We start from the raw sequence: 21,781 nt of genomic DNA on the forward strand, positions 1-21,781 counted from the left end.
CTATGTGTTCAACCTCCTTGGATGAGAGCAAGGATGGCCCACAATTTTATGTGTGAAATACGTATTCGGGCTTTTTAGCGATTTTACATTTCTTTTATACTGCAACTCTACTTTTTGGGTAGGCTGTTTTACTTTTCTGTAAACATATTTTCACTAGCTTGCTTTTTCTATTGGTCTAGCAGAGCAAGAGATTCAAGCAATGGAGAAAGATGAATTTTCTAAAATAGAATTTTAAACAATTTCTATATTTTCTTTCTTTTTTTTTTTCCTTCCCTTTGCCTTGCTCCGCCATGGGAAGATGAGGTTTCTAAATGCTTTGTGCAGCAGCACCTTAATGTTACCATTAACTGGCATTATCTCCAGCCAAAACTTCAGCAGTTCTTGGGCTAAACAAGCATCTATTCCTATGGCACTTCAGGGGCAAACAGTGAAAAACTGGTGGTGAAATTAGACTCTTTTTGAAGCTTTTGTCTGAAGATGTCCCTGCTCATTGCAAGAGAGTTGGTACAGAAGGGGCTGGGTCCCTTCAAACCCAAACCCTTCTATGACTCCATAATGTTCAGACTACTTCAGCCAAGACTCACTTGTCTTTCAGGTCATCCGTCCACGCAGCGGGGAAAAGTCTGTGGAGCAGAAGCTTGTTGAAGGGAATGAAGTGAACCAGTTCCTCCCAGTGAAGCCCCGAGCCTTGCCCTTGCATCAGCTCTGCACGCCCAGTCACGGCGCAGGCTGCCTCTCTCGACTCCCGGAGCCAGGCGCATTTGTGCCTCACCATGGTGGGTGTCCTCACGATGCGCGGTGGCCTACGGCCCAGGACCGCGTCACGAGTGGACAGGTTTTAAAGAAGAAAGCCGAACAAACCGATCACGGTCCGCGGTGACGCAGAGAGGGAAAAAAAAAGAAGTTGGTGTTTCCGCCCGGTTTCGAACCGGGGACCTTTCGCGTGTTAGGCGAACGTGATAACCACTACACTACGGAAACTCCCGCTGATCAATGGGTTTTCCGCAGTCCCTCTTGACGGAGCAGAGAGAGCATGGCAGTGCGCAATGCTACGGTGACCCTGCAATAGAAATTAGCTACAGGACAAGTTGTTTTGGTGAATGGCAGACTCATGGGCCTCGAAGTGAGTCTCAAGCAGTTCCCAGCAGCATAAAGGCAGCGCAGACAGGACGCAAGCCTCGCGAAACTTGACACACCGAGACGGAAAATTACCGTTGCGTTACAAAAAGTAGCTCCTCGTCCCTGGGTGGGCTCGAACCACCAACCTTTCGGTTAACAGCCGAACGCGCTAACCGATTGCGCCACAGAGACAGCTTGCCTTCCCGCTTTGCCGAACACCTGCTGATTCCCGCGGCAGGCTGGAGGGGGGGGGTGGGGGGGGGGGGGCAGCGGCTGCATGTCCTCGCAGGGAGCAGGGCTCTGCCCGCGCACCCCAGGAGGTCTTTCTCTCACCTCAGAGTGCCCCGGGAGAGTTTCGCGTGGCATTCCTCCTGCTGCTCCTTCAGCGTTTCGCGGGTGGGTGTGGTGCGAGAGGAGGACTGGGCGGTTTAATCAGTGCCTTTGGTGTCTATTTCTGTTTATAATCTAAAGAATATTCCATTTTCCCCCTTTGTTTTTTCCGTAGCATTTCCCGCAGGAGCAAGGGAGAGGGGAACTGTAAGGACAAAAATAGGGTTTGAAGTTCTGTCTACTGACAAGTGAGGGTGGGAACATGACAGCTTCTCTCTGTGACTGGCCAGTGAGAGTTCTGTGAGCGTATGCCACGGACGAGAAAGTAAAAAATGAGCATTGACCTATTCCTTAGTACATAACCAAAGTATCCAATATTTTTTCTTCCTAAACACTAAAAGGGCTATTTATGACCAGAGACTTGACCAGAAAAACAGACAAAAATCATCCCACAATATTCAAACGCCTTTGATAATTATCTGCAAGGGCTAATGGAAAGTGGAAACACTGACAGAAACAAGTCAGGGCAGAAGAAATATCTTAAAAGGAGAGCAGAGGGGAGCACATGGGAACATGCTCCCCAGGCAGCCTTGCTTCAGCTCTACAAAGTCTGTCAAATGAATTACAAGCAATCATTTTGCTGCCACCCAAAAGGTAATGAGGTGATAACAACAGCTAATGTGAGTTGGGAAAACCAAATGGTGTTGAAGGAGGGTAATTTGCCTTTGGGAATCCCAGGTCCCAGAGACAGAAGAGAAAGGCTGGAGTGAGGAAGATGTACCCTTGGTGGCTGAGGATCAGGTTACAGAATACTTAAGAAACTTGCACATTGTCCCTGATAGGATGTACCAACAATTGCTGAGAGTGCAGGCAGATGTTATTGCAAGGTCAATCTCAATCATCTTCGATTGATCATGGAAACTGGGAGAAGCGCCCAAGGACTGGAGGAAAGAACTTGCCATCCCCATCTCCAAGAAGGGCAAGAGGGGTGACCTAGGGAGCTACAGACCAGTCAGCTTCACCTTGATCCCTAGGATGGTGATAAATCAGCTAATCCTGGAAACTGTCTTTAGGCACATCACAGACAGAGAAATCATCAAGAATAGTCATCATGGCTTCACCAAGGGGATGTGACACTCAACCAACTTCATAAACTTCCATGATGAAGTTATTGGGCTGGTAGTGGAGGGGAGGGTCATAGGTGTTGTCTGCCTGTACTTCAGTAAGGCTTTTGACACTGTCTCCTGTAAGATCCTTGAAGAGAAGCGGCTGACATATGGGTTGGATAAGCAGATGCTAAGGTGAATTTAAACTGAACAGTTGCACCCAGAGGGTGGTGATCAGTGGTATGATCCAGCTGGACACCAGTAACCTGTGGTGCACTGCAGGGATCAATACTGCTCACCATCTCCATTAATGATCTGAATGATGGTGAAGAGTGTGCCCTAAGCAAATTTGCAGATGACACCAAACTCATAGGAATGGCTGATAGACTAGAGGGTCATGCTGCTATCCAGGGGGAGCTTGATAGGCTGGAGAAATGGGCTGACAGGTACCTCGTGATATTTAACAAGGAGAAGTGCTACGTCCTGCAGCTGGGGTCAACCAGCCCCACTGGGCACATCCACCTCAAAATCTGCTTGACAAAGAAATCTGGGGGTCTTGGTGGACACCAGGTTGAATATGAGCCAGCAATAGGTCTTTGTGGCAAAGAAAGTGAATGTTATCCTAGGCTGCATTAGACAAAGCATTACCAGCAGGTCAAGAGGGATGATCCTTTCTCTCTACACAGGACCAGTCAGGCCACACCTGGAGTGCTCTGTCCAGTTCTGGGCTCTGCAGCACAAGAGAGACATGGGCACACTGGAGACAATCCAGTGAAGGGCTGTGAAGATGATGACAGGACTGGACCATCTCTGCTGTGAGGAAAGGCTGAGAGCTGTGATTGTTCAGCCTGGAGAAGAGACAGCTCAGGGAAATCTCATCATTGTACATCGATACCTGAAGGTAGGGTACAAAAGAGGTTGGAGCCAAGCTCTTCTCATTGGTGGCAAGTGACAGGACCAGAGGCAGTGGGCACAAATTGAAATACAGAAGGTTCTCTCTGAACATCCAGAAACACTTTTACACTGTGTGACTGACCACTGACACGGATTGCCCAGAAAGGTTGTGGAGTCTCCCTCCTTGAAGGTATTCAGAAGCTGTCTGGACATAGTCCTGGACAGCTTGCTCTAGGTGGCCCTGCTTGAGCAGAGGGCTTGAACTGGGTGACTTTCAACCTCAGCCCTTCTGTGAATTTCCTCTTGTGACAGGGTGGCTGCTTGTTGGGACTGTTATTAGGCCATCATGCTGATACCCCATGGTATTACAATGGCTGCTGAGAAGCTGGTTCTTCAGATCAAGGGAGGGAAAGATTGCAGTGATGAAATCCCTCCAAGGTAGCACTGCCACTCAGTGGGCATCACTCAAACCCTACTAATCAATAGCTTCCAGGGAAATCTGGGGGCTTTGCCAAAGAAAACCCTAGAAGGGGCTGTCCTGGGCTATTGCCAAGTCTCCAGTCTCCCAGTGGCAGAGAGAATGTCAAATATGTGCCCAGGTGGGAAGTGAGCTTCCATCTTCCTAGTAGAGGGTCTCAGATTCAAAATTCTCTTACTACATTGGAGCAATGCTCCAGGCTCAACACACTGATATTTATTAAACGTAAACCTAAGCAACCATGCTGGAGAAGATGAGCCCTGGAGCACAAAATCCATTAGATGGGCTCACCGTTGAGGCAGGAGTGCTGAAGAAATGGACCCAAGGGTGAAGTGCACCCACAGGGATGTCAGCAGTGCAGCACTTGTACAAAAAAGGCAGATTTTACTTGGGAGACAGTGGGTGAAACACAGAGACCGAAGAAGAGGCTTCACTGGGGAGCCAGGAGAGACTACAGGCTCTGTCTTCACATGCTGTGTTTTGAGCTGAATTCGTACAGATGGAGTGTGGAGACAGTTATGAAAAGGAAGAAGTCTGGGAAATGTAGAGAATGGGAGATTTCTGGAGACAGCACTCTGACTGCTCCCACAGTGTCGTTCATTTGGCTGTGCAAAATGAAGACAGCATTAAAAAAACCTGCAGCATTGCCCTTTTCTTTGTGTTGCTCTTCACATTCCCAGCTCTGTTTGTGCTCTCCTCTGGGGTTTTGTCAGGCTTTAGGATGCAATGCTGAAGCAGAGCAACGTGACAGCATGTAGTGCCACACACCTATGGCTATGGTCTGTGTATCTGGGGGTTCTGCAGTGCTCTAAGTTTGCAAAGTGTGGTGCTAAAGTGTGATGCCAACCAGTCCAAGGGGCTTGTGTCCAGTTGCAGTATGATAAAGCATGATGGCTTTGTGATGCCTGACATTTATGTACAGGAACCTCCCTGAAGAAGATGTTATTTTATTAGAAGAGACCCTTTCACTGGAGTCCTTGCAGCCAAGCACTGAGCAGAGTGCATGAGAGGAGAGATGAACATCCCCAAAGATATTTATAGATCTGTGTTCCCAGTCCTTTCCTCTTCAGCATGAAAGCAATTCTAAGAAAGGATTATTTTGACTGGCTGTTCAAGATTTCCAGAGAAGGAGATTAATGTGTAGGAACCCTCTCAGCACAACTGGAAAGGCTTGCTAGTTGCACATTTTCATGAGCTGCATGGCTGACTGTGTCAAGGTTATCTTCCTCAGACAGGAAGATGTGGATGTCAAATAGCAGTGCAGCAAGCAGAAGGGCTGGGGTCTGACAGCAGCTGCTGAAGCACAGAATTAACTGTGCCTGTAGAGCACTGACCACAACTAGGGGTTACAGTGGATGCAGGCTCTGTTTCCTCCTTTTTGTTTTTTTTTCCTACTTGAGAAAATCCCCTATTTCAAATGGCCAAGTGGGACATGATAGAAATGTCTTGCACTGATGTTTCTCCCCAATGAGCAGGGTTCTCCAATGGTGCCAGCTTTGCCTGCCCCAGACAGTGAGCCTGTATGTCTCCCACGAAAGAAGGGGAGGCAAGAGCTGCCCAGATATTTAGGTCTTGGGAAGAGGCAAACCTTTAGTGTGTAGATGTGGCAGGAGCTGTTTGCAGAATAATTTTGACCACACTTTAGCCCTCTCTTGCCAAGGCAATTCTCCAAATTGAAAAAAAAAAAAAAAAAAGCCAGACACTCCTTCCACTCTACAGCTATTCCACCAGGAGCAAGGGGTAAAAAAGACAGTATTTTCTCCTGCAGGAGGTTTCTGCTCATCCAGCTATGTTTACAACAGTATTACTTTGTTAAGACTCTGTTAAGGGATAAGACTTCTGGGTCTCTCATACCCTCCCGGTTTCATCTGCTTTTTCTTAGACAGAACTGTCAGAATGATGTTGCACTTAAAAATCCCCCACCAAAACATCACAAACCTGCAGTTCTCACTTTAAGGCAGCCATACCAAACAGATTCTCACCAGAGAAAGATCTTTTCTCCACTCAGAAATCAGCTTAGCAAGCCCTGGAGTTGATGTCATGGTGAGGGCTTTTTTCCAGGGAGGAGGGTGAAGCCATGTTTTCCTCCAAGCATACATGAGGGATGACTTTGGAGCGGGGCTCAGCACTGATGCCACTGGCAGATCTTGTGGTGCCAAGCAGTGCCAGGGGACAGACAGGTATCAGAAGAGGTAGAGCAGAACATCAAGGCAGGCATTGAGAGCTAGGAAAGCACCAGGAGGATTAAAAAGGAATTTAAGGCCCTTGAGAAATCGATTGATGGGGCAGGAGCTCAAGTGGTGTTCTGCTCAGTTCCCTCAGCAGCAGTGGTGTACACTGAGAGGAACAGGAAAACCCACACCATCAGCAGTTGGCTTAGGAGATGGTGCCAGCAGCGGAATTTTGGCTTCTTTGATCACAGGGCAACTCTTACTGCACCTGACCTGCTGGACCAAGTTGGGTTGAATTTATCTAGAAAGGGTAAGAGGGTGCTGGCACTGGGGTTGGCAGAACTCATTGGGAGGGCTTTAAACTAGGTCTGAAGGGGGTGGGTGTGGAAACCAGTCTCCCTGGAGAGGAGGGAGGACCACATAAACTGGTGAAATCAGCAGCCCAGCTGAAGTGCATGTACACCAATGCACACAGTATGGGCAACAAACAAGATGAACTGGAACTCTTGGTTCACCAGGAGAACTATGATGTAGTTGCCATCACAGAAACATGGTGGGACGATTCTCACAATTGGAGTACTGCACTGGGGGGTTATAAGCTCTTTAGGAGAGACAGGCAAGGGAGAAGAGGAGGAGGGGTGGCCCTGTGTATTAGGGAATCCTTTGATGCCTCAGAACTTGAGGTTGCAGATGAAAGGGTTGAATGCTTGTGGGTTAAAATCAGAGGGAGGCCGCACAAAACTGACATCCTGGTTGGAGTCTGTTATAGACCACCCAACCAGGACGAGGAGGCCGATGAGATATTCTATAAGCAGCTGGAAGCTGTCTCAAGATCATCAGACCTTGTCCTTGTGGGGGACTTTAACCTACCAGACATCTGCTGGGAACTTAATTCAACAGAGAGGACACAGTCCAGAAGGTTCCTAGAGTGCATGGATGACAACTTCCTGATGCAGCTCTTAGGTGAACCTACCAGGGGTAAGGCTCTGCTTGATCTGCTGTTCTCAAATAGAGAAGGGCTGGTGGGAGATGTGATGGTTGGAGGCTGTCTAGGGTGCAGCGACCATGAGATAGTGGAGTTTTCAATATGCAGGGAAATAGGGAGGAGCAGTAACAGAACCCTCACTTTGGACTTTCGGAGGGCAAACTTCAGGTTGTTCAGGCAACTTATTCAGAAAGTTCCCTGGGTAACAGCCCTTAAGAAGAAAGAGGTCCAGGATGGTTGGACCTACTTCAAACAGGAGCTCCTAAAGGCACAGGAACTGGCAGTTCCCACATGCCGTAAGACGAGCCGGCGGGGAAGACAACCGGCCTGGATGAGCAAGCAGCTCCTGAAGGATTTAAGGGAAAAAAAGAGGGTTTATCGCCTTTGGAAAGGGGTGGAGGCAACTAGTGATATGTTTAAGGATGTTGTTAGATCATGTAGAAGAAAAATTAGAGAGGCAAAAGCACAGTTAGAAATTAAACTGGCCGCTTCTGTGAAGGACAACAAAAAGCATTTTTATAAATACATTAATGCTAAAAAGAGGGGCAAGAGGAACCTCCACTCTTTATTGGACGTGGAGGGTAACATTGTAACTAAGGATGAGGAGAAGGCTGAGATTCTAAATACCTTCTTTGCCTCCATTTTCAACAGTAAGGCAGGAGGACTTCAGGATAACTGGCCTCCTGAGCTGGTTGATGGGGTCAAGGAGCAGTGTTGTACTCCTGAAATCCATGTGGAATTAGTTCGAGACTTGTTGAGTCACTTGGATATTCACAAGTCCATGGGACCTGATGGCATTCATCCTAGGGTGCTGAAGGAGCTGGCAGATGAGCTGGCCAAGCCTCTGTCCATCATTTTCCACCAGTCCTGGCTCACTGGAGAGGTCCCAGAAGACTGGAAACTGGCCAATGTGACGCCCATCCACAAGAAGAGACGGACAGAAGAACCTGGGAACTACAGGCCTGTCAGCCTGACCTCAGTGCCAGGGAAAATTATGGAGCAGATTGTCTTGGGGGCAATCACTGCGCACCTGAAGGATGGCCAAGGAATCAGGCCCAGCCAACATGGATTTAGGAAGGGCAGGTCCTGCCTCACCAACCTGATCTCCTTCTATGATCAGGTAACCAGCCTGGTGGACGTGGGAAAGGCTGTGGATGTAGTCTACCTGGACTTCAGCAAGGCCTTTGACACCGTCCCCCACAGCAAACTCCTGGCCAAGCTGGCAGCCCATGGCCTGGACATGAGCACTCTGTGCTGGGTTAGGAACTGGCTGGAGGGCCGAGCCCAGAGAGTGGTGGTGAATGGTGCCACTGCCAGCTGGCAGCCAGTCACTAGTGGTGTCCCCCAGGGATCAGTGCTGGGCCCCATCCTGTTCAATATCTTTATTGATGATCTGGATGAGGGGATTGAGTCCATCATCAGTAAATTTGCAGATGACACCAAGCTGGGAGCAGGTGTTGATCTGTTAGAAGGTAGAAGGGCTCTGCAGAGGGACCTTGACAGGCTGGACAGATGGGCAGAGTCCAACATGATGGCATTCAAGAAGTCCAAGTGCCAGGTGCTGCACTTTGGCCACAACAACCCCATGCAGAGCTACAGGCTGGGGTCAGAGTGGCTGGAGAGCAGCCAGGTGGAAAGGGACCTGGGGGTACTGGATGACAGCAGCTGAACATGAGCCAGCAGTGTGCCCAGGTGGCCAAGAGAGCCAATGGCATCCTGGCCTGCATCAGGCATAGTGTGGCCAGCAGGAGCAGGGAGGTCATTGTACCCCTGTACACAGCACTGGTTAGGCCACACCTTGAGTACTGTGTCCAGTTCTGGGCCCCTCAGTTTAGGAAAGATGTTGAATTGCTGGAGCATGTCCAGAGAAGGGCAACAAGGCTGGTGAGAGGCCTGGAGCACAAGCCCTATGAGGAGAGGCTGAGGGAGCTGGGACTGTTTAGCCTGGAGAAGAGGAGGCTCAGGGGTGACCTCATTGCTGTCTACAACTACCTGAAGGGAGGTTGTAGCCAGGAGGGGGTTGGTCTCTTTTCCCAGGCAACCAGCACCAGAACAAGAGGACACAGTCTCAAGCTGCGCCAGGGGAGGTTTAGGCTGGAGGTGAGGAGAAAGTTCTTCACAGAGAGAGTGATTGGCCATTGGAATGGGCTGCCCAGGGAGGTGGTGGAGTCACCATCCCTGGAGGTGTTCAAGAGGGGATTGGACGTGGCACTTGGTGCCATGGTTTAGATAGTCATGAGGTTTAGGGTGACAGGTTGGACTCGATGATCTTTGGGGTCTCTTCTAGCCTTCTTGATTCTAATCTGAGAGCTGTTTTTCTAATCAAAGAGGTAGAAAACAAAGAGTGAGACAAGGGAAAAAGTGAAGGCACCAGCAGCCCAGCTCTTACATGGCATGCACATAGGGGTGTTTTTGCGGACTTTTTGGCATTATGGCCACTTCAGACCTTAGCAGCCTGATTCCTACCCCCAATAACAGGAGACTTCTGCCAAACTGAAGCCACTTTTGGGAAGTCTTTGAAAGCAGAGAAGTATGTGCATTTTTGTGGTGAGTTGGAGGAAATCTCAGTGCAGGCTCATATGCTTTCACTGCCACTCGTAAAAGCAAGCCTCAAGCTGCCTTGTGGGTTTACACCAGTGTAAAACAGGCAGAAGGAAAACAAGGATCAATGACGGCTGTGGGAGGACAGCTGGAAGTTGTCCTGCTGTGGATGCCCTGAGAACCTGTGCTAACTCTTTTGCCCCTTCCCATCAGCAGCTCCATCCTGTCCATGCACAGGTCCTTCCTTCACAGTTATGGCACTGGTCTCCACTTGGAAAATGCTCATTTTTTTAACCTAATTCCATTACTGCTTTTAGGTGATGGGTTTTCCTCTTCAGGAGATTAGTAGAAGCTTAGCATTAAACACCTTCACTAAATACCAGTTATGATCCCATGGTCAGTAGACCACAAAACATAAACTTTGATGCTCAAGTAAGAAAAGGCAATTTTGTGGGGAAAAAGAGAACTTCAGTCCTATTATAAACATTTGGCCTAACAATGTCAGATCCCAGCCGAGACACTGCTGCTTGCACAGTTGTGTCTATATGAACTGTAGGGAAAGTATCCTGGAAAAAAAGCCATCTTAGCTTAATAGAAGGTCACAACTCACAATGTTAATCATCTACCTCTCAACCATCATGTTTCTATATATTTGCTTGTACCCAAAGTAGCTAAAAATTTTCGTATCTAGTGGTATAGACAATAATAATTTGCATGCTAGGGAGACTGGATAAAAAAACTGATGTAGGTAAATGTGTTCCCATTGAACAAGATGGGTTTTGCAGCTTGGCACCTACTGAGAAGTTCTACCAGGCTGTGTCTCATCCAGAGAGAGGTAACAAGATAAGTGGCCATGGTTTGGTTGCTGGGGCAGCACTCAGACCTGGATAGTGTGTGGTGGAGTACAGACAGGAGGGGCAAAAGTCCAGGGGTCAGTCTTGCAAAAATGTTCCTTTTGATAGTATTTCATCCCTGCTAAAGTTAAGGATTATTCATAAAGCTTTTCACTGTCATCATATGGGCAACATGGAGCAGAGCAGTTACAGTCAACAAATGATGTGCACTTTGCATGAGGATGCTTTCCAGTGATCTGACACAAGCTGTGGGACCTTTTGTAGCCATCCAACACTGCAGCCTGTGCTTCCCTGCCACCTCTGTCACAGGAGTCAAGGCATGGACATGGTGTGACATTTATGTTCAGTCATTTTGGGCTTCAACTACTAAAACTGGGGTACAACTGTGAAATTTGAGCCTGTAAAATGCTGAATGCTGGTAGCTGTCTCTGTCTTCCAGGGAGTTGTTTGTAGGGGGAAGAAAGCAAGATCCATCTTTGACAGTGAAAGGCGTATTTCTGAGCCCACATGCAAAGCTCACAGTGTGTATGTGCTGCCCCTTCAAATGTGCCTGATGGATCAGCAGCTTGTGCTTCTTACCTGGAAAGGGAGAGTCTCTTCACTGGTGAGGCTGATTGATGGAGATGCAGTGAAGGAAGGCACATGTCTGAGAGCAGTAGTGTTATTGAGACTCACCGTGTTATTTCTCCCCCCATCTACTTTTGATGTAGTCAAGCACATGCACGAGACAGGATAGCCTGCCTGGTCACTTCCAGCCATTCTGCTCTTCCACACAGCTGGGTAAATGGTCAGATATAATTTAGATATCAAGGTTACTGTTTTCTTTCTGTGCAGGAAGTGCAATAGTTACATTTTCACATTGCATATCCTCTTAGATCACAGACATATAATGTCTTGTTTCTCTAGGCTTTGTCTGTGTATGGTGAGTGACTGAATGATTGTGTGAACCAACCAGCCAGCCAGCCTTGTGGTTGTGTTGCTTTGACAGGCACCCAAGTAGAGGGTGATGTCACTCTCCTGTGGAGCCATAGGAAGTGTTTCATGATTCAAGATAAGACAGACCTTCATTTCCTCCTTCTGTGCTTGCAGGGTTGAACTGCTGCCCAGACTGCACCATCCACCCTGGGAGCCTGCTTGCAGAATGGACCAGGAAACCCTGGGAAGCATTGTCCTGCTTGCCATTGTCACCTTGATAAGCGTTGTCCAGAATGGTAAGACAAAAATAAGTATTTATTTAAGGTCTAAAGGGAGCTGAGAAGAGTGCAAGGCGATGTATGAATACCTGATCTTTGGTTATAAATGCATGTGTGCTCTGGCATGACTTTGGCTTTAGAAATGATCTTCTAAGCATACATTCTTGCGTGCCACTGTGGCACTGTCTTGGCAGTTGCAGGGTCCCACTCTCTGACATTCTAGAGTGAGGTTGTTACAAATATGTCAGCTAATATTCTGGGGTACCCTGTGACAGTACTCATTTAGATTTGGTGGCTTAGACCTCCCTTCCTGACTAAAGTCCATAATGTGGGTAGCCAGGGCTGCTCTCCACCGCCAGAGCTTTGCTGCCATGGACAGGGGCTGGAGTCCTGGCGAGATGCAGTGGGTCAGACCTTTGTTTGGAGCTAGGCAAAAGGGGCAAAACCACCCTGCCTCCTTGGAGGAGCCTGGCTTTTTGGAGTTTGGTTTATTTGATGGCAGGCACCTCTACTGCTTTCCTGCATCTCCAGCTCCTGCTAATCTCAATTAACTGCTGTCGCAAGAACACTGCACATTTCCTTCAGTGGAGAAGTTTCCTTTTTTTAGATGCTATTCAGACTGTTACAGTCCCTACTATTCTTCAAATTTTTAGAAGTAAACCAAGTTTCTCTCTTGCACAAATCTGATTTAAATTGTATCATTATCTCACATAAGTACTTAATGATTTTAGCAGTAAATTCTGTCCAGAATACAGAGAAGGTAATGAGTTCTGCCCTGGGTGTGTTGAGATCACCCAGGTTCAAAGAGGGCCAGTGGTAGGATAGGGGGGCTTGCAAAAATGGTGGAAATCTTCTGTGAAGACTTCTTGGTACGAATGGGAACTTCCCACTGAGCACAACCCCTGTGTTCAGTCCTAGGAAATGGGCTATTCTTGGGCTGCTGCAGAGAGGGGAAGTGGTGGAAGCCTCAGCATAAGCCTGGCTGCTAGAGAGCAAAATTTAAAAGGGATGCAGACTGTTTTAATTTCTATATAGACACTAAATGCCACATTGTTTAACCCAATGCTGGTTTATGGCAAATGCACGGCATGTGGCATCACCAGAATATGGCACATTTTGATCAGAGCACATTCCACAATTAAAAAAATGTGTCAAATATAAATTTCTTGCTATCAAACGGAATGATTTTATATACAAGGGTTTTTCCTCTCACTTTGAAGCTCAGGCATTTGCCTTCCAGCCTGACACGCTCATAGAAATCCATCTGTGAGATTATTGACCCAACTGCTGCAAACGGGCAGTGCAACGGGCTTGGCAGAGGACTTAGCATGCCAGGCACGAGTAGCACACAGCCCTAAACCATGATTTCAGACCTTGCATCATCTGATTTCCTCTCCCAAGGCTTTCTGGCCAGAAAGACCGAACTAATATGCAGTCCTGTAACAAATGCAGTTATTAAGGCAGTAGAAATGCTAGTCGAAGACTATCAGTTGTACTGAACTCCTGCTATGGCTCTGGTTCAGAAAAGCACTTGGGCATCTGCTTGACTGTCTTTAAGTATGTGAAATCAGCACCATGTAAATTTGGGGTTCTATGCTTTTCTGCATCTGGTGCAGAATTACAAAACAGTTTGGGTGAGTGCTGTTATTCCTGAAACTGGAAGTGGGCTGGGGTGCTGCCCAGGCCTGACATCCATTTACTGTCACCTTGTTCACGGATGTGTTCTTGTGCAACCTGATCTAGGCATACCTGCCTTAGCAGGGGGGTTGGACTAGATGATCTCTGGAGGTCCCTTCCAACCCCTACCATTCTATGATTCTGTCTTTCTCTCTTGGGAATCTCCACATCCTACAGAATGATTTGTGTGGCTGGATACCACTGAGTCACATGTGTAGCTTTAAGCTTTGTCCTTGCGTCAGAGAGAGGCTGCAATTCAGCAGCTTTCAGGGCACATCAGTGGTCATTGCTGAGCAGATCAGGGTGAAGGAAGCAGGGTGAGGTCCACAGAAAAAAGGAGCAATGTGCACGTTTGCCAGGACTTGCTAGGTCAAAGCATGAGTGCAGTGTCTCTGTTGGCATGAACTCGTGAAACAGCCAGGCTTGGACTGAACTCTTGCATATTAGCTTGTCCAGAGCAGGGACTGCAATGGTTCAGGATCAGAACAGCCTGTGTAGCCCTGGAGCTTCAGGGCAACACCTGCAGTTGAGCTGAATTAAATCCCTCAGCTCCAGCCCTGCTCCACTCACTCATCTCATGACAACTTTTGAAACTATGCTTTTGCCTTGAGGTTCAGAATAAAGAGCGGGAAATATATCAGTGGTCTTGCAAGCTGCTTTGCACTGTAGTCTCCTCTTTCACCAATGTCAGGTTAACAGGAGCCCAGGGCTGCTGAGGTGAGAGCACAGACCTGCAGTAAGGACCACCCTGGATGTGAATCTCAGAAAGCCAAGACCCACCTCTTGGGCTGCCTTTGGGGAGGATTTTCAGAGCCTGCAGAATATGTGAGGTTGACAGAACTGGGAAGACACTTTAGTGGGTGAAAAGTTCACTTGAGAAGGAGGCTCTGCCTCTCCATATGACAGTGAAATGTTGGGTTCACCTCTGATTCACTGCCTTCACTTTGAAGGTCCATGTGGTCCATGCAGCCATTTTGAGAGGCTGGTGGTAATCAACTCAGGAATTTTTGCTAGCTAAGAGGTGGACATCTCAGGTAAAGTGTTTGCCTGAGCTCTTTCTTGAGTCAATGGAGAAAGATCAGCACCTCTCTGAGGGAGGGATTGACTTCTTGAGGTGCCTTTCTTTCATCTCCCCCCTGTCACCTGCTGTTAACAGAAGGCAAACATCAATCTCTTCAGCATTCCTCAATGTCTCAGAAGTGAAGTGAGACAAAACCTGCTCTTCCTCCATGATGCAAGTATACATGATAGCCTGTCTCTGGTCTTTGCCCTGCTGCCCAGGCTTTTGGCCAAGCATCCATAAAGACAGCAAGAGTTTACAGGACAGATGCCTGGATGTCCACAGTCAAATCCTTCTCAGGAGACCCAAGTACCCCCAGGCTTGTCCAGCCCTGACCCCAGAGGGTATGCACCAGAAGTGTCACCACTGGCACTTCCAAGTCTTGTCCTTGGTGACTACTGTCACATTGGACATGTCAGTGTTCATTCTGATGCCTTTCAGCATTACAGAGCTTCTCTGCAGTGGCATTTGGGAATGCTGGCATTTGGGAAGTGGAAGAACCTGCAGCAGCAGAGAGGGAGATATGTAGAGAGTACTTACTCTTGGCTATCTCTGAAGCTGTGGCATCTTCTAGTGATTTCACATACGTGCTAAAAGGAAGGGAGAAGTTATTCTACATACCTCAGTGAGCCCATGCAGTCTGGGACCTGCAGGAAGTGGTTTCCCATCACTACAGCTTTGCATTGAACAAAAATCTGCCTTCAGCTAGGTCCTCTTAGACTCTGTAGGTAGGTTAATAGCCCCATGTCAAAGACCAGGGTGGTGGGTGAATGGAAATTCTAACTGCTCTTGGTGGCTGCACCACTGGGTAGTGCTTGCTCTGAGTTCTCCAGGGCCAGGTCCTCCAAAAGCTGTCCACTGCAGTGTATTGGTGGCAGTGGGAGTGTCTGCAGCCTGGCTCAGAGCAGGGACACTGGCTTAAAGCAGCACACTTTTTTCTGGAGAAGAGCTGTATGTACCCAGGGAATCACTTGAAAAAGGAAGGCAAAAAAAAAAAATCTAACATCTAATGAAGGCAGTGGAAGTACAAAAGTCATGCTTATAGCACCAGTGAGGGAAAAAAAAAAGAGATAACACTTCAGATTCCAAGGATAAAATCTTGCTGCTTATCATGTTCTGTTATTATAATAATATCTTTTCATATATATTTGGCTAATATTCTAAACCAGATGGGATTCATGATAACACAGAATTTGCAGCTTGTTGTCTGTCAGGTGTATTTGGACACACGACTGATGATCTCTGGTTTGGTGTCATCAGATAATATGTTTGTTAAGTGCATGATACATTATCTTGAGGTGCTGCATTTTTGCAACAGCTAACACCCTGACATATTACTGCTGCTTGAAAGGAGAATATACACAATATAGACATACAGAGACCAAGTTTTCAATAGGCCTTTCTGGAAAATTAACCAAGCCTGCAGAATGTCCCTAGTTTGGCAAATGAGTATCACTAAAAGAGAAGAGACTCCATTGTCTCTCTGCTCTGTTAAAATCTGGTTTTGGCAGCTCTGACTGGAAAGCTTCTTTCCCACTGGGAACTCAAAGGATGGAACCTGGGCTGTACTTCTGCAGCAGGCAGAGGTGCAAGCTGGCAGAAGTGCAGTGTGGGGATGAAGCAGGGCTCAGAGCCTGCTGCCAGTCACATACAGACATGTGGGGATGTCTGAGGTCAGATCATGTTGCACTTGAAGGTTTTGGTTAAACCTCAGTGAGTGAGTGTGCACACTGGCCACATTCTGTACCTCCAGCACCCTGCATCCTCTTCTGCCATCCAGCCCGGACGCTCTTGCCCCGAGAGGGACAAAACAATGACACACAAACGGATCGGAGAGTGATGGAAAGTTTAAATGGAAAAGCAATTGGTGAGACTAGAGAAAACTACAAAGCATAGTGACAAGAATATCCCAAAGCATACAGAGCCCCTTACATAACTCCCAATTCTTCCCTTCTCCCACCTGAGGGTATACTCAAAACCCCCAGGGCTGTTTCTTCCCCCTTCCACTGCTAGGCTAGTCTCAGGCTGGCCAGGTCTGAAATTGCTCCACCCCCTTTCTCCTCCTGGCATTAGACCTAGACTGGCCTAGGAGGCCTTGAGATACCCGATAAGAGAGCATCTGCCATGGGAGCAGAGAGGGAAGAAAGAGGCAGAGAATGACTTTGCAGATGGATTGATAGGGGGCAGGATTTATGGGTAGAAATACGCCGTTTCCTGTGTCTACCTTATTGCTTACGTGGCAGTAAGAGGAGGCACACAGCCTAAACTGCCACATGAGTCCATAAAGCCCAGCTCCTGCAATACCTCCAAATGACATCTCAGATGAAACACTTTGTGTCGGAGAGCATGCACGGACCCAGGTAGGTGTAGCAGGAATCCATTAATTGGCATCGAACAAGCAGTTTATATAGAAAAACCAAGCAGGCTAAACAATAACCCAACATGTTTTTACCCTTGTTGCTAATTGAGTTTCTTCTTTGATGTGTAGCTGTCCATTGTTGTCTTCTTCCCATATCAGGCTGAGCTGATTTTGCATGTAGGTAAATGTTGTCCTGTCTCACACTTCAAGTTGTTTACCACAGTCAGCTCCTCTCATCATCAGGTCATTCTTCTATTGAACAGCAGCCTGCTGTTCTTTCTTGTTCTGAAGCCTTTCATAGATACTTTCTGTACTCCCACAACTTTGTGTTTTTTTAACAGCTTTTTTTGCTAGCAAACTGGAGCATGAAAGCAAACACTGCAACGGCAAGGGACTCCAGCGGCTGGGATCCTCTGCTTTTGACCGTGTCTACACTGCCAAGTGAGTAAGCAAGCCCTGATGTGCTGGTGAGGACAGAGTGGGGTTCATGTCTCTTTTTTTGGGGTTTAATTCAAACTCTTTTGTGGTGCAGACTTTGCTCTGCAGACCCATTGCTGTGTGCATTGCAGTGGCATTTAAACCCATGGTCCTCCAGTATGTTTGCTGAAACAGTGGATGCTGTATTTATAATGGACTTGCTGCCCTCAGGTGTATTATGTCCTTTCATTGTCAGCCCATGCATCCAGCAGCAGCTAATACTGGAAGTGTGATACAAGCACAGTTGGTGTCCCAGGAGTGCTGTGGCTCAGAAGAAAAGAAGTAGTGCAGAGATGCTGACCTGCTGAGGAGCAAGTTGGTGACAGAGCTCTTATGGACTCCTGTGCCTCTGAACTCCAGGCAGCTCCCTGAGCACATGGCTCTTCACTTGTCTGCCACCTTTTGTCTTTGACATCCTTTCAGGGAGAGAAGAGGGGAAAATTAATTCCAACCCAGAAGATAAAAGAACATAAAATATTTTTTATGACCCATGAAGTGCTGTTTGCAACTGGATGGGACATCCAAGTGATGCCCTTCACAGATGTGCATCCACTGGCAAGGGTGAAGTGCTTCCCCCTCAGAAAGCAGTCCTGGCCAAAGGAGACAGCTGAAAATCATTCCTGTTCCTCTGCAAAGAGACATGTCAGCTGTCAGACACTCCAATTTGCTGAGGGGTTTTCCTTTCATTGGTTTCACGTAGCTTTCTATGCCACTAACTTGTTTAATACGACTTAATTGCAAGGATATTCCACACCAATAAAAGCACACAGCATCTATTATACACGTGCCTTGATCAAACAGGTTAGAGGAGGAAAGTGGCTTTCACAGGTGCCAGGCATGTGTGCAGGGCAGTTTGTTTCCTCATCAGACAGGACAAAGGCATCCTTTGTCTGGGTGAGGACACAGAAACAGACCTGCAGGCCAGGCAGCTGCTGTGGACACAGCAGTCACCCCCAGCAGCAGCCTGCTGCAGGTAGGTTCAGGGTGTCCTGCTATCCTGAGGTAAGAGCCCACCTGCAATAGCATTAGAGTGCAGCCCAAATTCACTCCCCACTGTCCTTTGCTGGTAAGACAGGTTGATTTTGTTTCCATTTCCCCACGTTCTGATCTCTGTCATATATAATGGTCATGTAGGGCCATTTTTTTGGTGTTAAGTTGGTTGTAAGATGAAGTAATTCTGCAAAACTATCACAAAAAATTGTATATATTTTAAACGCTCATGTCACTATGTTCATGCCCACTTTATCAGCAGTTTACCTCTGTAAAAAAACAAACCCAAGCAAACAACAAGAAAAAAAATCCCCAAAAAGCCTGTGGAATGTTGTGAGAATGACACCACCATTGCAGATTTTGTGATCAATGATGTGTCATCATGACCACCATATACTCACAGCTGTATCCGTACCTGTGTTGTCTCATCTTGCTTTCTTGGAAGCAAACACCACTGCCTTTTTTTGCATCATTCATCCATGACGAAAGCTATAATATCTATCAAGAAATAACAACTGAATTCCATAAGTGTCAAGCAAAAGCCCTTCCCATTTTAGATATAGGAAACACATTGGAATTCAGTAGTAATGCTTTTAGGGTTCAGAATCTTTTGGAGGAATGAATTCATGATGAGCGAAAGAACCTTCTTCTACTATTTCCTACTGTTTGTATAACTGAGATAATAATTATATATATATTTACATATATATATGTAAAATTTATATAACAAGATAACTGAGATAATAATTATATATATATTTATACACACACACACACATATATATATGTAAAATTTATATAAGAAGGCCAGGCTGGATGAGGCCTTGAGCAGCTGAGTCTAGTTGAGAGGCATGCCTGCCCATGTGTGGGAAGGTTGGAGTAGGTGATCTCCAACCTAAGCCATTCTGTGATTCTGTGATTTACTTTCTAGCCAAAACTGTGGACATGCATACCCTACGTTTCTTGCTGTGCTTTGGTGTGCTGGACTTCTCTGCAGCCAAGGTAACACTCATTTATGTTTTTCCCTTCAGCCTTGCACTGATTTCAGCAAGGGATGGCAAGTGCTTCAGAAGTTACAGTTCCAGGGATCAAATGCTCACGCAGTGGAGTAGCCTGCCTCAGTAGACTGTCCTGCAGCTGCACAGGGTGTTCGGTTAGCAGCACACTCCTGGCATGGTTTGTGCCATCATATGTCTTTGCAGGCATGATTCAGGACAGTTCAGGTCAGGGACATTTCCCATACAGACAGGCATTACAGAGAAGATGCCTCTGTTTTGGATGGAGGGTTTAGTACCTGGATTCTGGATGCCACATCGTTCACCCTGGGGACTGGAAATGGACATTTCATTAAATTGCCAGAGCTGCTGTCCCTTCCTAGCAGTGAAGGCAGCCCAGAAGTATTTATCTGTATTTCTAAATATGATCACTTTCAATGCAGTTGGAGTGGTCTGAAAGTTAGGATGAGTACTTTCCTGGAGTCTGGGGCAATTCTTTCTGCAAGAGAGGAGTTTGTTGACCGAAGTAGGGCTTTTGCCTGCGGGTATGGAGAAAGCTAAAATTAGGGAGAAAAGAGGAAAAGCCCCTTTTTATGTGCTCAGAAATGAGTACTGGACTACAGTATATTCCTCCATCTATACCTGGAGAAGGCAATCTATTGGCTGCCTTTTATTTTTGGTGGAGATGGTGTGTGGGCTGGCACCCTCCTTCCTGAGCCCGGCATGACCCATGTGAGGTTTCCAACAGACAGGTGTGTGCTCTGCAGTGAGAACAGCTGTGGGCAGGATTATACCCACAAAGGCTTCAGAAAAGCCAGAGTGAGGGCAAGGCAATGCTCTGTTTCCCACACAAATGTCTCTGTCCTGGTTCCATCACTCATTCCATAACCCAGGACTGCAGGTTCTCATTTCCCGGTCTGGTCCAGGCAGCAGGTGGGGACAACACATACAGTGAGACATGGGTTGGTGTTTGTAATGCCTTTGTTTACTCTTTACCCAGCTCCTGCTGCTTTTGCTGGCCTGATGTACTTGTTTGTGAGGCAGAAGTACTTTGTGGGCTACCTTGGGGAAAGGACTCAGAGGTAAGGACTTGCAGAGCCTCTTTACAAAGCCCAGGATGCAGCAGCAGTGCGTCTGCATGCTGCCAGTTCCACAGCCACTGGCTTATGGCACTGTCTGTGATGGATGCTTGTATGGGGTAGCACAGGAGAGCCACCCTCTTCTGGGTTTACAAGAGGAGCTGTGGCATATGTAGGAGGTGCAGTGCAGTCAGAAGATCTGCAGGAACAGTGTGGCTGCTTCAGCAGCTCCTGGTCATAGCATCTGCAAACCCACACATTTGAATGTTTGTGCTGCTATTTGCACAAGGTTGTCCTCTTATATTAATAAAACTCATTACACATGTGGAACAAGGTTGTATCAGCATGTGATGGCTGAGAAGATGTACAAGTCTCTCTGAATAGCCACTTTTGTAAGCATCAACCTATGCTGGGCATAGAAGGACAAATCCAAACCCACATGGATCCTGAAAATGACATTTAATAGCTTGCAACTGCCCTGCCATACAAGACAGAGCAAAAGTTTATCCCTTCCACCTCAGCCCCTGAGGTCTTTCAACAGCAGAGGTCAAAGTCTGAGGACTTCTCGTGTGGGGTGGCACACATTAACGAATTGCTTCCCCTGCTTTCTGTCCCCTCAGCACTCCTGGCTACTTGTTTGGAAAGCGCATCATTTTGTTCCTGTTCCTCATGTCCCTGGCTGGAATACTCAACTACTATCTCATCTTCTTTTTTGGAAGTGACTTTGAAATACACATAAAAACGATAACCAGTGCAATCTCTCCATTGCTGCTCATCCCCTAACCCCCCACAGCACTGAGGGGGTCAGCGTGCTTAATACATCGATACCCAGAAGCAGCTGTAATTCAACTGAGAAATGAACCTCTAACCCTTTTACATTGCTGTAAATTTCGTACTTGATGGCTTTGTAGTTTGATTTAACCTTGCTTCTTCCTTCAGGAGAAAGATTTGTTGTGAGCACTCGGCACACCCAAGGAATGGTAACAACTTCCAGTTAATTATTTTGACTTTTTTCCCTAAAATGCAGCTTGCAAGCTGATTGAATGACTGCAAGGGACACTGTGTGCCTGTTTCATGACTGCATTGTACTTAGCTTTTGTCTCAAAACCCAGGAGCCTTTCAGTGTTGTTCCTGACTGATGACTCCCACAGTTATCCTCATGCACAGGTATTGCCCTTCACATCATCTCTCATGCCCCTGCCCACGCAAAGATCTGGACCAGCTTCATCACCTACCCTTTCTCTCCCACTTGTTGATGACCATGCTGCCACTTCTGCAGGAGGGCAGCAAAGTGGCCCATTCCTGGTCTTCCTTGATAAATATTCATGTGTGTAGGGCTCCCGACACTGATCTCATTTATGCTTTAGCCTTCTTTGTTCTCGCAGAGCTGTGGAAAGGGGTCTGGCATCAATGTGGAGCTGGTGTATTGACAGTGGGGTTGGTTTTGTTTTGCTTGGCTTTGTTTAATAAAAT

At 47.1% G+C, this 21,781-nt stretch overlaps 1 protein-coding gene and 2 non-coding genes across 3 annotated transcripts; 1 reads left to right on the forward strand and 2 right to left on the reverse strand.

Moving 5' to 3' along the window:
• Positions 1–908: 908 nt before the first annotated feature.
• On the reverse strand, positions 909–981 carry TRNAV-AAC (transfer RNA valine (anticodon AAC)). The gene has a single exon. It is a non-coding gene; the product is annotated as a tRNA-Val (tRNA).
• A 256-nt stretch (positions 982–1,237) lies between these two features.
• On the reverse strand, positions 1,238–1,311 carry TRNAN-GUU (transfer RNA asparagine (anticodon GUU)). The gene has a single exon. It is a non-coding gene; the product is annotated as a tRNA-Asn (tRNA).
• Positions 1,312–11,619: 10,308 nt separating this feature from the next.
• On the forward strand, positions 11,620–21,091 carry ALOX5AP (arachidonate 5-lipoxygenase activating protein). The gene is made up of 5 exons (XM_054389660.1): positions 11,620–11,689; positions 17,109–17,208; positions 19,166–19,236; positions 20,230–20,311; positions 20,929–21,091. Exons 1-5 carry the CDS (start codon positions 11,620–11,622, stop codon positions 21,089–21,091), a joined length of 486 nt encoding a protein of 161 aa, XP_054245635.1.
• Positions 21,092–21,781: the final 690 nt, after the last annotated feature.

Source organism: Indicator indicator, chromosome 1 (genome assembly GCF_027791375.1).
Source record: "Indicator indicator isolate 239-I01 chromosome 1, UM_Iind_1.1, whole genome shotgun sequence".
Classification (NCBI taxonomy): Eukaryota; Metazoa; Chordata; class Aves; order Piciformes; family Indicatoridae; genus Indicator; species Indicator indicator.